The 15,112-nt window shown below is 36.6% G+C and overlaps 2 protein-coding genes across 3 annotated transcripts in view; both read right to left on the bottom strand.

The window, feature by feature from the left end:
• Nucleotides 1–4,676, bottom strand: part of LOC574811 (ras-specific guanine nucleotide-releasing factor 2) — a 77,499-nt gene extending 72,823 nt beyond the window's left edge. For both annotated transcript variants that reach the window (XM_011681667.2, XM_030976575.1), the window contains exons 1-2: nt 4,100–4,676; nt 3,137–3,439 (exon numbers count right to left, since the gene is read on the bottom strand). In XM_011681667.2, coding sequence (XP_011679969.2) covers nt 3,137–3,400 — 264 coding nt within the window. In that variant the 5' untranslated portion in view covers nt 3,401–3,439; nt 4,100–4,676. The remainder of the gene's footprint in view (nt 1–3,136; nt 3,440–4,099) is intronic.
• Nucleotides 4,677–7,578: 2,902 nt separating this feature from the next.
• On the bottom strand, nt 7,579–13,143 carry LOC574750 (dehydrogenase/reductase SDR family member 11). Its single transcript, XM_775134.5, has 8 exons — nt 13,024–13,143; nt 12,443–12,597; nt 11,610–11,816; nt 11,121–11,215; nt 10,508–10,640; nt 9,602–9,694; nt 9,129–9,194; nt 7,579–8,362 (listed from the first exon to the last, which is right to left on the bottom strand). Exons 2-8 carry the CDS (start codon nt 12,572–12,574, stop codon nt 8,321–8,323), a joined length of 768 nt encoding a protein of 255 aa, XP_780227.1. The 5' UTR covers nt 12,575–12,597; nt 13,024–13,143; the 3' UTR covers nt 7,579–8,320.
• Between the last annotated feature and the right edge of the window lie 1,969 nt (nt 13,144–15,112).

The raw sequence follows: 15,112 nt of genomic DNA, 5'->3' as shown, positions 1-15,112 counted from the left end.
GGCAATTGCAAATTGAGACTTGATAATTTTCTACATTAAATGATATTAACAATATTACGACATACATGTCTACAGGCCTTTTTTAAAAGGGGAATTCCACTATGATATCGCAAGACATGACACAAGACATGGCACAAAGTTGCCAATTTTTGCAAGAATGATCGCACCTTCAAAAATGTATAACTATCCTTTTTAAAATCAGATTTTGCTTTAACTTTCACCGACATTTTTCTCTCATTTTCTTGCTTCTAGTTAACCAACTTAATATCAGGGTGAACTTCTCCTTTACAAGATCATACATGTCACTTGCACTTTTAGGGTCACTGATCGCAATATGTATTGGAGGTAGGTGACCCGATATAAGCCTAACGATGGAATTAACAGTGTGTCCTATATGCTTCCAATTAATAAGGAGTTTACAGATACAATCTGCGCATGGGCAGATAAAGGTCATTTGTACCAAAAAGGTAAAACCCACAGAGATGAATACTGAATATGCGTTGATGAAAGTTATGTAACATTATTCATTTATGCACCAACAGTACATTCTATGATACGCAGGGGGAAGTATTCTTTTCAAGAGGGCAAACAAAAGGTATTCATGAAGCACATCTAGGACTTTGGCAGTTATTATTCTAAGATGCTCAAAGTGGAACTTCTCCATGTGTAAAAGATCTGTGGATTTGGGGTCACTTGTACCATGTGCTATCTGTAAACTCCCTTATAGGTTTCCCATCCAGAAAACAGATCACTGCTAATGCACTTTATTCTATGGTCACATTTGTGAAAAGTGAAATTTCTAATATATAATATTACATCATGAAATTTGTGCATGAAACACACATTTTGTTTGCTGCATGTTAATTCTTCACTCATACCACCCTGGTCTTTGAGAAAGATTATGAATATACCATGGATGGATTCTTCACTCATACCACCCTGGTCTTTGATAAAGATTATGAATATACCATGGATGGATTCTTCACTCATACCACCCTGGTCTTTGAGAAAGATTATGAATATATCATTGATGGATTCTTCACTCATACCACCCTGGTCTTTGAGAAAGATTATGAATATATCATTGATGGATTCTTCACTCATACCACCCTGGTCTTTGAGAAAGATTATGAATATACCATGGATGGATTCTTCACTCATACCACCCTGGTCTTTGAGAAAGATTATGAATATATCATGGATGGATTCTTCACTCATACCACCCTGGTCTTTGAGAAAGATTATGAATATATCATGGATGGATTCTTCACTCATACCACCCTGGTCTTTGAGAAAGATTATGAATATATCATGGATGGATTCTTCACTCATACCACCCTGGTCTTTGAGAAAGATTATGAATATATCATGGATGGATTCTTCACTCATACCACCCTGGTCTTTGAGAAAGATTATGAATATATCATGGATGGAGGAAATGACATAGCATTCAGAAGAGCGAGAGTAAAACCATCACTCATCATCACAACAAGAAAGAGGCAAATCCAAATTGTTTTGAGACAAATACAACAGTAACAGGGAAGATTGCTGGGAAGAAAAGCAGGGAAATGCAACGTCTTACATATTTGTAAAGCCTGAATAAATGAGCAACCAAAATTGAAATCAGCAATACCAGCTTTTAGTAGCAGCTAATGGATAGAAACTGGAAGGCAATGATTGCTGATATCTGTAAAAGACCTGGCACTATCGATGATTTCCAGGAGTTATAAAAATATGAAAATACCATAATCACTATTACAGTTCAATTAAATTCTGTGTAAATTAATTTTTGAAATCTATTTATATGTAGGGAACTAGCTAGTCATGGCTAAATATATGAGCATTTAGTTATTTCCAAATTGCAACCATTATGAATCCCATCTCACAAAGCAAGAAATTACACTGAATTGATCTGCATGTATATAATGAAGTACTGGACTGTCAAAACAAGGTGCATTATCAAAATACTCATGACCCATTCACAGAAAGCAATAGCGCATTTATAATTTGTTGTTTTCTCAGTCATCTGTACGTAAGTTTTCCTCTGAATATGATGGCAAGACAAAACTTGCACAATGTTTTTCTCCTGAAGCTGTTGATTACACCTAATGACAATACCGTAAATCTCCGTGTATAAGGCGCACTTTTTTGCCGCCGAAAAAATTTGAAAGTCGGGGGTGCGTCTTATACACAGGTACAGAAAAAAAAAAAAAAAAATTTTTTTTTTAAATTTTTTTTTTTAAGTTTTTAGTTTTGATTTATGGCGCTATGCCTGGCAATGTCTCCTAGCTCAGTAATCAGTGTGGTGACTCACCACTCGTAAACTACAACAACACTCAAATTTGTCTGTCATCCTGGTTTGAAAGTAATCTTTTTAATAGATCTCAATATGTAGTTTATAATAATAATTCCTCAATTTTTTTTTCTATAACAAATGGTGTACCACAAGGTTCTATCCTAGGTACTCCATTGTCGGAAATTTAGGGGATGCTATTCATATCATGCATGACTATTGATGTTTGCTTCTGCTAGGTGATGTGAGGAGGCAGGTGTGGGACACTTGGTATCATGAAGCCTTAGACTGTTGTTACTATTATTTTTGACAAGTTCACAACTTCAACTGCACCTCGATGTAAAATGAAGGTCCTTCCCCGCGTGGGTTTTCGGCAACAAAACAACAACAACAACAAAATAAAAAACGATTTTTTTTTTTTTTTTTTTTTTTTTTTTTTTTTTTTTTTTTTTTTTTTTTTTTTTTGCCCCCGAAATAGGGATGCGCCTTATACACAGGTGCGCCTTATACACGGAGATTTACGGTACTGAAGTATAAGAAAGTATCATTTCAATTTAGCAAGTATCCAGCCACATCATATTTAAAAAAAAAAAAATCTTTATATTGCAAATGTGATCCGAAATCTTGGCATATGTGCTCCAAATCTTCATATGGAGTTATGTCATTTTAAGCCGATTGGCAGAAGCTGTATAAATTAAACAAATTTATGCCTTAATACTAATTTCAAACTATTGCTGAAAATTAAGTCTTTAGATCATTATTATTATTATGTGGATGATCATTTGTATTATGTTCATGCTAATTATGATGATTTCAATTGTTTAAATGTAAATTTGTACTGACCTGTTTCTCATCTTTGACACTGCTTCTTGGGGTCACAATATGTTCCGAGTAGCACCCCTCCACAAAGATGAGCCCCAAGGGTCGACTGGTCGTCTCATTCTCAAAGTAGAAGAGCAGGTTTTCATAGAGAGCACACCAGCGCTGTTTCCACTTGCCTGTATCAGAACTCTTCTTCTGTAGATTGCCTGCGATGGTGAAGTCAGTCTTAGCACGACCAGCTAGCATCAGAAGCTGAGAGTCATCGAGACGGATTGCTTTCTGCATGGCTCTCTCTCTCTCTCCTATTCACCCTTTGGAAGATTTCTGGAAGATGAAAATTATGGTTTTGTGAAGAGAAGATTGCAGAGAGGAAAATATTGTATAGGCTTCTAATGATACAAGTTTCATTTCAGTGATAGTACGTGATACATGCCACATGAACGATTATTTAAAACATGTTGAATAGTTGTGATTTTATGGCTCTAAGTCTAAGCTGACAAACCATCAAACATAAAGAGTCAAATATCATTATCAGTCAACACACACACACACACCCACTCACCCACATTACTAGCCATACACACTCAACAAATACATATCCACTGCTCATTAGAATGATCTCTACCCCCCCCCCTTTTTTTTTTACTCTCTGTACTGCAAAAAGGAAATAGACAATCATTCTCTTTGCATGGTAGGCGTACTGTACACATCTAATCAAGATATGAAAATACTTTCGTTTTTACCTCATTAACTCATTTTTTCCACTAAGTAAAATTGTGGTGTTTATAAGAGGTTTTCATTCAAATTTTGAGTATGGTATATTTCTCAATACCACTAAAGCCTGCAAAATATATATTAGGCCTTATTGCATTGTGACATAATATGAATAAATTAGTAACTTTATTGATATCTAATCCAAAATGGATTTGTTCAATGTTATGTTGTTCTAGCTTTATTCTAGCTATATCACCAACTCACACTAACCTGCTTTGGCATTGCTGAATATTCCAGAATGTATACGAAATGGTGTAGTCCAATAATACACGCCCTTGGCAACCGGCAAGGTCAAACAGCATAACCACGAAACCAATAACGGTGGTAAATCGGCTAGATTAGCCGGGTGCGTCGGCCTCGTGATCCACAGACTCACAGTTAAATCAGCTGGATAAAGCACAGCCTTGAGCACCAACTCCTATCGATCCCCTCCTTCCAAAGCGATTGAAGGTCCACGATCTTTTCCTTATCCAGCAAGGTCAAAATGGAAAAAAGCAAACTTAATTCCCACGGTTTGTTTTGCATGGGGATCTAGTCTCCTTTTTCACGTCATTGTCATGTTGCTCGGATTTTTCTTCCCGGATGTTTCGTTTCAAAGTCTTCTGACGAAGAATTTGTGCGCTATGGTAACGTTATTAACGTATGCCGTCTGCTGTTAAATTGCGATCTAATTTATGTAGTGTGTGTATGGTATGGACAAGCTCGACGAACAGGTGCATTCATACACCATTTCAGGTGCTTCTCTCACTCTCCTTGCTAATACACACCAGTGATATTCACACAAGAGCACGCTAAAACAATGTGCTGGCGCTATTGATAGACAGTAACAGCAGCAGTCGATTGCGTCGAAAGACTTGCATATATCATCAATCTCAATGGAAGAGACGTGGTTATTAGGATAACGGCGGACATTTTACGACTGATTGATAACTATGATGAAACATTTCACTCCAAAATATAAAATCATCGGTAATGAAATATATTCATCCGTTCATAGATCATTATACATATTAATTAAACCATAATTTGGTTGAAGAGTGAAGTGATGTAATTGAAACACACGAGAGCATAACATGATGTCTTTTTCAACCGAAGGCTTTATTTAGAATTATCAAACAGGAAGATGATTTAAAGAAATGCAGAAACTGCTATACTTTATTCAGATCATTCATTCTTCACTATTTATGAACTTCAGGGTTGCGAACTAAAGGTAGGTCTTACACTGCATGTTCATAATACTATTCAAATACATTCGCTGTACACACTTAAGATAAATGTCAATATGTAGGCCTTTGTCCTATCCATACAATAATGTAAATGTATTTTCATGAAAAGTGTTAAAACGTGTTACTGATGATAACAAGATCGGAACCTATAAAATTCAGCTCAATATAACGTTCATTGACGACAAATTGAGATTCAAGAAAAAGTTGTTGAAATTTTAGTTACAACCTACAAGAAGCGAATATAACCAATCACGGAATACATGTACATATTCAAATACATATCAAACACAGTTTATCTTTTGAAAGCGAGGAGACTGACGCCTTTTGTCCCCCAACTATGTGCGCGAGAAAGATATATATAGCGACACCTTATTTAGTAAAAAAATATGATATTGTCATATAAATCTAAAAGGATTTAGGAATTTAAAATAGACTTTATGCCCCTCTGTCCGAATATGAGGTTATGGTTGCCAAAATATGTAATGATGATTGCTTGAATATTGCGATTTATAAAATTCGGGGGTGGGGGCAGGCGCGGATCCAGGATTTCTTAGGGGGGGAGGCCCAAATTTGAAATTATGCAAGCCAAATATTGGTACGTAATGGTAACCAGCAGTGACGTAATGCGGGGGGGGGGTGGGTGCAGAGAGGGGCGAGTTTCCCCTCCCTCCTCCGCAAAACGCGGAAACTTTTAAGTTTCATTAAATCATTAGAGAAACAAGACGATTCGTTGTACAGTTCTCGACTCTTAATCCTCGTCTGAATTTAAGTTTCATTGAATCATTAGAGAAATAAGACGATTTGTTGTACAGTTCTCGATTCTTTAAATAATCCTCGATTGAATTAAGTTTTCCTCCTCCCGTGCGAAACGCGGATGCTTTTACGATTCATTAAATCATTAGAGAAAGAAGACGATTCGTTGTACAGTTCTCGACTCTTAATCCTCGTCTGAATTCAGGATCTCCCCATTCTCCATCTCCATTCAGGATGCTTAAACGTTTCATTAAATCATTAGAAAAACAAGACGATTCGCTGTACAGTTCTCGACGCTTTAAATAATCCTCGTCTGAATTCAGTTTTCCTCCTCCCGCGCGAAGCGCGGAAGCTTTTACGATTCATTAAATCATTAAAGAAAGAAGACGATTCGTTGTACCGTTCTCGAAAATAATCCTCATATGAATTTAGTTTTTACCCCTCCGCTTTTACGTTTCATTAAATCATTAGAGAAACAAGACGATTCGCTGTTCAGTTCTCTACTCTTAATCGTCGTGTGAATTCAGGTCCCCCTCCCCTCCCCGAAGCGCGAAAACTTTTAAGTTTCATTAAATCATTAGAGAAATAAGACGATTTGTTGTACATCTCTCGACTTTTTAAATAATCCTCGTCTGAATTCATTTTTCCTCCTCCCGCGCGAAACGCGGATGCTTTTACGATTCATTAAATCATTAGAGAAAGAAGACGATTCGTTGTACAGTTATCGACTCTTAATCCTCGTCTGAATTCAGGTTCACCCCTCCTGCTCTTACAAATCATTAGATTATTAGAGAAAGAAGACGATGCGTTGTACCGTTTTCTACTCTTGATCCTTGTCTGAATTTCAAAGATGACTTTCGTCAGCTCCTTTTCTTCCTACGTCCTCTTTCTTCTTTTTTTTTCTTTTTTTGGCCTGCGATTTTAGGGGAACCTGGCTGTAAATTTAGGAATTCGTCATTTTACAACAAACACATACAAAAGTGTAATTTACTAAAAAGTCAGGAAATGGTGTCATTTTAGCATTATTTGTAATCCACCGTTATGGAATTAGAAATAAACCACGTTTGAACTTGATTCTCCCAAGCCCCCCCCCCCTATCAGTACGCCAGTATCTCCTTTTTTCCTTTTTTCTTTCCCTTTCCTTCCTTCTCTCTTATTTTATTTGGTTGGGGGGGGGGGGGGTCGACAGCCTGGAAGGCAAGGCCCTTTCGGCCCCCGATCTCCTTCTTCCCCCTTTTCTTTTCTTCTTCCTCTTCTTTCTTTCCCTTTCTCTCCTCTTTCACTTTCCCTTCTTTTCCTTTCTTCTCTCTTTTTTTTTGCGGGGGGGGGGGGGGCAAGGCCCGCTTGGCCCCCCTGGATCCGTGCCTGGGTGGGGGGGGGGGGGTGATGGGGCTGTTTATCATGTGCGCCTAAACACATAAGATTTTGAGCGAACAGTCATTAAAACCATCCATTACTTCATGACCCACGTCGTTAAAAATGGTCAAATAAAACCTCTTGATTTTGTCTGATGATTTTGATCGACGTTTAGCGAAAGGTATGTTCTTAAACTTTTATAAGATGATTTTCATGCTAACCGTCTCATATATAGGGATATATCCCCATCTTTACCAGGTACTCAAAATGAATCATACAGGGTGTCCCTGAAAAAAAGAAACTCAACTTTAATGGGAAAATAACTCAATAATATCAAAATAATCCTTAGTAATGTTAATATGATTGGAAAGCTTATTATTCCTCTTTCACATGACATCAAAGTCATAAGGTTCATAAGCTTCATATTTATTGTCCATTTAACAATGGAAATTCGTTGTGTTACATGGTATTGCGATACACATAATTATATATAACATAATACACTTATACAAAAATCAATAAAATAATTGTTGAGTTGACATAACACAGTAACAAACAATTAACAATCAAAACAAAGATATAGTCATGCATCAAAAATGCTATACACTATCAAGACAGTCCACAGTGCAGTGCCATTATGGTTTAAACAAAGTATAGTAGACGATGTTTAATTGGTAATTGTTGAAAATACACATCATTAAAAAGCTCACGTAGTCCTCTTTTGTATGAGACCAAAGAAAATAAGCTTTCTGATGATTTACAAATTATTAAAAATAATATTTTAGAATTCTTGAGTTATTTACCATTAAACTTGGGTTTTCTTTTTCAGGGGCACCCTGCATAAGCATTAACAACAAATATATCGAGAAATAGATAGGAAGATTGAGGTAGATAGATAGATAAATAGACAAAGAGACAGAGAGAGAGAGAGAGAGAGAGAGAGCGAGATGTACATATATTACTAACTTGATGCTCCACCCTAACTTAACATGTTAAATGCTGAACAATATGGTCACGGGTTTCATACCCGGGTTCAAACCGATGTAATCTTCATTATCATTTTGGTTAGGCATACTGCACGGTGAAAACTATAACTTTATTTAACCTGGTCCGTGTCTCTCACAAGTATGTCATGGATCTGAAAAGAAGAAAGAAACAGATTTTTCAAAGTGGAACTATATCTCTTGACATCTAAGGAAAGGGCCAATAGTATGAGTTTCTACACAATCATATGAATGAAACGCAACGCATGTCATTTGCTCACAAAAAATTACAATTATAATGATAACACTTTAACTCATGGGTTATCTTGTATAATATTATAATTTGGTGTTTGGGAAGTTCTTTGTTTTGACGATATCTTTTAAGTATCAAACCCCAAACTCCTACGCCAAATACAAATACAAAGACAATGAATTTTTTTAATCCAATTTAATTTATAAACTACCCGTTACCTATGAGAAACAATGTCTAGTACAGGCGCGTACGCAGGGGGGGGGGGGGGGGGGTTGAACCCCCCCTTTTGTATTTTTTATGTGTGTATTTTGGAGGAACCCCCCCCCGTGTTTTTGTTTGTTTTTGTTAATCAAAAAAAAATTAAAAATTATTAAAAAAATTATACCAATGACTGACCTAAAAAAGTTGCCCTTCCCCCCCCCCCCAACGGAACAAAATGTCAAATTTTCAACAACAAAAAAAGTGTCCTCTTCCCCCCCCCCCCCCCCGCTTATTCAGCGGCTGGCTGAGTCGTTGCGAAATCTTCGGCCCGATTAAAAAAAAGGTTTAAACCCCCCCCCCCCCCTTGAACAAATCCTGAGTACGCGCCTGCACTAGTACATGTGCTGCAGATTCTCAAATCTTTAATCTATAAAGTACTTTGTATCAAATACGGAATGCGATCATACCTGTACATTTGGTGGTTGTTGCATAACCATTACGACAAGTTCGGCGACATCTTCTCTCTTAAGACACTGAAGAAGATTAATGATGAAAAAACAAAACATTTCACTTAGATAAGTCTTTTAAGACTTTTAGGCGAATAAGTTTCTCTATAACATGTTGTTTAATCCGCGTCGTCAATGGTGAAAATGTAACCGAGAATTAAAAAAAAGGCTTATTTTATGAATACAAATATTCCAAATGGTGTTATAATATACTCCATGAAAATCAATAAAGAGTAAGGGTACTGAATGCATACTAAATGTCAATTCTGGCTAAGAAGTCAAAAATCCATACCCTGTTCTTAAATTTATTGAAATTTGCATCCAATGTTATCTTTCATTTTACCTTAAGCAATTGAGCATTACTTTATGTATTGCTTTCATTTAGATAGATCTGTAGATAAAAATCCCCTTTTGATCTTTTTCAATTATCTTACCGGTGTAGTTTGAAGCACTTTTCTGCCCTTGTCGGGATCATCGCCAAACAGACGGACCACGAACTCACTTTCTACTAATCCCGGTGAGAGAGCCTATATAACAATATAATGAACTATAATTACTGCATGCCAGTGAAATCATTATTATAATCATCGGTATAAACAGTTTACCATGAAGTTTGGATGAGATTATCTGAAGCTTTAGATTAAGCTACATGATTTAATTGTATATAGTGAATATACGTTCCTTGAAAGATATGAAAATAAATTTGCGTATAACGATTGCGTGATTGCATTCAATGTGAAATAATTTAATATGGGCTTTGTTAATTCCTGTTCCCGAATAATATGTTTGCACGTTGTCTTTACTATAAATGAATGTTACTTTTAGTGATTTGGTAAAAAAAATTCAAATTCAAACTCAAAACTCAAACTCAATTATATCGCAGTAGTAAGAGCAGGAAACACATTTTCAGCAGTGGTGTGAGTGTAAATAAATAAGTTTCAGATATTATAATCATGTAACTCATAGGGTTACACGTATACATGCGTACCTTCTTAACATAGATTTGGTCTAATATCCTTTTCTGTGAACATATACTTTCCCTTCAGGGGTGATATTGAATTGCTTTTGTTTTAAGACGAGTACCTTAATATTGAATGGTTGTCCGACGAAACCTAACATGAAAGGGTTAATTAGAATTCTTAACTTTATATTCATCATTCACATTAACAGAAGAAAAAAACATCATTGATCTCAATTAACTATTTTACAGATTGACCACCTTTATTCGTTGGTCTGTTTGTTTCTTATTGACAATATAGGTATGAATTATATTATGTTTGCTTTGGGCTAATCAACCAAAGGGGCTCTCCGACCGCAATCAAAGATGTATATGTAATTACCGAGACTCTGATCTTAGAATTCTTCTGTCTCAACTCGTCCCTGTAGCCTTCTGTCAATGCTTTCACCATATGTTTCGTACCAGCGTAGAAGTGCAAATAATTGCTACCTTGTATCAAACGATGTCCTCCCATACTGAAAACACGATTAAAAGAAAGAAAGATAAGTAGATTGACATACAATTAAAATCACATTATTTCAACTGACATTCGTTGGAAGCTTTCTCACGTTCTTTATCTTGTTTTTACATTTTGAGTTTGTCCATTTTGATTGATACTGATTTAAACAGTTTTGGTTTGTATATCATGCGGTAAGTGCATGGATATGCTACATGCAGGGAGACGGCTGGGCTCCCCGCCTTCCCCCCCCCCCCCCACGGCCCCACCGGCCCCACCTCCGCCCCCGCCCCCGCCCCGCCCCCTCATCGAATAGACCAAAGGAGATATGGATAGGGATTAGACTTTCTCTTCCTTTCATTGTTGGAGCAATATTTGCACCAGAATTGTACACATTTTCAAAAATTATTTCCTCACTATAGGGGGCCACGACCTCTGAAGCCCATCTTTTGATTCACCCGTTCATTGTTAAAAATACAACACCAATTAAAATTCAAACCTGTTTAGTAGAATGATGTGCCCATCGTCAACTCCTCTCTCTTTCATTTGTTGGACAGACAGTTTGGTGCATAGACACAGAGCAATCACATTTAACTGACCAAAAAACAAAAAACAATCACGTATTAGATGTCAAACATGAATGTAAAATAAGTTTTAAAGTTAATTTTCATATTAGCCTACATTGCATGAAAAAACCAAAAAAAAACACATCCTTTTACGGGCAATTCATGCTGAAATTATTTTGTCACAAGATGATTTTTACAATCTCCAATTAGACAAAACAGGACTAAATTAAGTTGGACGAAATATTGCCTTTCCTTTTTGATTTGCTAAATAAAGGTGGCACTTTGTATCCAAAATCACACATATTTTTTCTATAGCGACTGTCGGGGGTAGTCATTATAAATTGTGTGTTGAATCAAGTGTTAAAAACGTTGTCCCTTCTTGTTTGACCTACACGCTTACACTCTTAATAAGATAAACTTACATCTAATGATTTCTGCCATTCCTCGGGTGTGCCGTCCAGCAATGAAGAGGGATAAGCCATCCCTGCGTTGTTAATACAAACATCTACACCACCATGATGAGTTTTGATCTTCTCAAACATAGCGTAGATCTGATCTCTCTGAGTAAGATCACACTGGATTGGGAAGAAAGAGCCCCCTTCTTCTTTCTTCAACTCACCATCTATTGCCTAGAAATAAGATATTCAAGAGTGAAATATACGGGATTATGGGCAGAAATCGAGGAAGCGGGATGGAGGAGAAAAAATGAAAGGCTACAAATAAAACGAGCAAAGCGACCAGCAAGAAGAGTGAGTATACGAGATAAAAACAAAATGATAACAAGGAAAGATATCCACATTATTTTCAGTAGATGATACAATATATTTTGTTATCTCTTAAACCTTCTCCGACTCTTCAAATCGTGATGTTATAGCTGAAACACTGATATTAATAATGTTAATACTGTTCCGTTCTTGTATAGCGCATAGTATAATATGTTATGACGTTTCTACAAGCTTCCAAAGGACTTTGGACATTACCATACCACTCAGAGCAATCAAGGAGTAAATCAACAATGTTTTGTTGATTTCAGTGCCTATGATTTAAACCCTCATATGTAGCATTTATTTATTTATTTATTAAGTTTTATTTCAGATGAATAAAATGAGTACTTCATTTCCTAACGACGCCATGGAAGCTTAATCATGACATTTATTCGGATATGCAATGCTGAGCACTGAATACACTAATGTATGAGAATGGACAGCCAATAATCAGCATACAAATACATAGGTGGGATCATTATTGGACTGACCTTTAACTTGTCCAGGTTTCGTGCACATCCTACCACCTTCATATCATGTTTGACCAGAAGACGTGAGATGGCCTCTCCTATTCCTTCTGATGCACCCGTTACCAAGGCAACTCTTCCACTCCAACGATGCATCTTTAGATTTATTTTCAATATATCTGATGAAGATAAAACACACACACTATTTAAAAAGACATCAAACTCATGAAAAAGTCCTTCATATGATAGGTTAGGATACAAAACACCCCTTTCAAATTTGATAGTGGAGGGCTATTCAGACATGAAAATTACGATAAAAATACTTTTTGACACAAATTGCAACAGAATGTCTTGACATTATCATATACTCAGCTTTACAGAACACAAATCCGTACCGTATCGGAACATAAACTTTTGAGTCTTACGGCATAATAATCATCTTAACCTTCTTTTCAATACCCAGTTATTGTATAGACATCAACAAATAAATCCGTTTACCCTTCTTGTAACGTATGTTTAGTAGGTCTAATGAAATAAAGCCTTTCCTGTATTACATGCATCTTGATATTACATCACTCAATATAAAACTTGAAACAGAACTATACCTTCCTTAAAAATTGGTAGATTCGGTGATCACCGGTCCTCAATCTCAATTAAAGTGCATCCTGAAAGGCGGGGGTTTGAATTAAACGCGAGAGAATTATCGTGCTGCAACCATGTACACGTTCAAAATGACCTTTACTCCTGTAGGATAATCATCCTACAGAACGCAAATAAACATAAACAAAAAAAGAAGATAAAACAACCGACCTTTAATCTGCCAATTGGGTACAGTAAAGAAGTCGCAAAACGAATTAGAAATTCAATTATACTGGTGAAATAGAAGGGACATAGTTCTACAACGCAGTACTATATGGTTGAATGGCATAATCAGTGACTTAAAGACACGGAGGCTAAATGGAGGGGGGGGGGAGGACTGATGAAGGCATAGGTACCTGGAACCGTTTGAGTGTATGTGTGTGTATGTGTGTGAGGGAGGGGGTGCTCGTCCATGTTCAACCTTTTCAGGCCAATTTTCTGCAATATGATGCAAAAATTGTGTGGACAAGTTTTGATTTCATTTATTTATCTTAATTTATAAATTGATATAATATCATATTTTGATACTGTAAAATAACCCGAAGACTCAAACTGTAAAAATCGCCGACATACTTCCCATAAATCTAAACACATATTCAATACTGCTTCGTTTAATAAATACTGGAAGCCATCATGAAAACTAGAGAGACGGACAGACAGAAAAAGAGGGAGAGAGAGGGGGGGGGGCCAGGATAGGGAAGGGGAGCAGATGCTAGGACCCCTCCCACATTCTCCCCCAATGGCCTTGTAATTTGCATTTATTCATCGTTTAGACCTGGTGGTGTTTCACGAAGATCCTAAGTTGAACTTAACTCTAAGTTAGACTTAAACATTATGGAAAGCCATTTTGTAGTAGCCTTAAAATAAATATATTCAAAAGCGAAAATTCAAGTATTTTAGACTTTTCGCAAATTCCACATCAAGAACATGAAATCTCCTTGATAAAAGAAAATAGGAATGATTTGAATCAATATTTTATGCCTTTAAAATAACTTTTACAAAATATTTCCATAGATGCCAACGGCTTTCCATAACTGTTAAGTCCAACTTAGAGATAAGTTCAACTTAGGATCTTTGTGAAACACTCCCCTGGCCGTGATACTGGTGCTCCCCTTAAAGTCTGGACCCATGCTTTGCCCTTGATATCTATGATATGTTCAATGATTATTATTTTCTTCTCCCTCATGAGGCAGAAAAACTACTAAAGTTAATACAAAGTTCTGGTATGGGTTCATGAATTTAGTTCAAATGAACATATTGGAAACATATGCGATCCTATAATATTCAGTGATCGTTGTCGTGATTGAAATCTATTCTGAAATTATGAAATTGTAAATAATAAACTCTTTATGTTGTATAGCTTCCTCTCAAGGTCAAGATATTAATTAAGCTATAAAAAATGTTTCTTGACTAAAATCGACCGATTAGCTATTCTCGTTTGGAAATTATATATCACAACTACTGCTACATGTTCTGAGATTTTCATGGTCTCTGCTAACCATTGTCCGGCCGTAGGTGCTATTTGAAATTTATAAAAACATTTACCGGGAGCACCGGTAAATTTGTGTTTTAGGGGCTAATATTTCTAGTGCTTATAAAACATCCACAGGGGCAGGGGCGTAAATCCCGGGGGGATGGGGGGGGGGGGCTGCATCCCCCTGGCTTGAAGTAGGGGGATGGCCTGTACAAACACCCCCCCCCTGATATTACAAAAAAAAATAGAGGGAAAAAAAGGATGAAGAAGAAGAAAAAAAAATGTGATTGTTTCAATTTCAGCATAATGCATGAAAAATGAGTTATTTTTTAAATGTATGTATAACTGTATAGCCTACACGTATACAGTATGTCACGATAAGGAAACGTCAAGGCTTCCGCGCTTCGCGCGAGAGGGGGAAACTGAATTCAGATAAATAGGGCTTATTAAAAGTCGAAAACGGTGCAACGAATCGTCTTCTTCCTATAATAATTAAATCAAACGTCTAAGCTTTTCGCGCTTCGCGCGGGAAAGAGAAACTGAATTCAGACGGGAATTAAGAGTCGAGAACGGTTCACCCA

This window comes from Strongylocentrotus purpuratus, unplaced genomic scaffold (genome assembly GCF_000002235.5).
Source record: "Strongylocentrotus purpuratus isolate Spur 01 unplaced genomic scaffold, Spur_5.0 spur5_scaffold_9, whole genome shotgun sequence".
NCBI lineage: Eukaryota > Metazoa > Echinodermata > Echinoidea > Camarodonta > Strongylocentrotidae > Strongylocentrotus > Strongylocentrotus purpuratus.
Note: the sequence above shows the minus strand (reverse complement) of the source record. Positions and strands in the feature narration are given on the sequence as shown.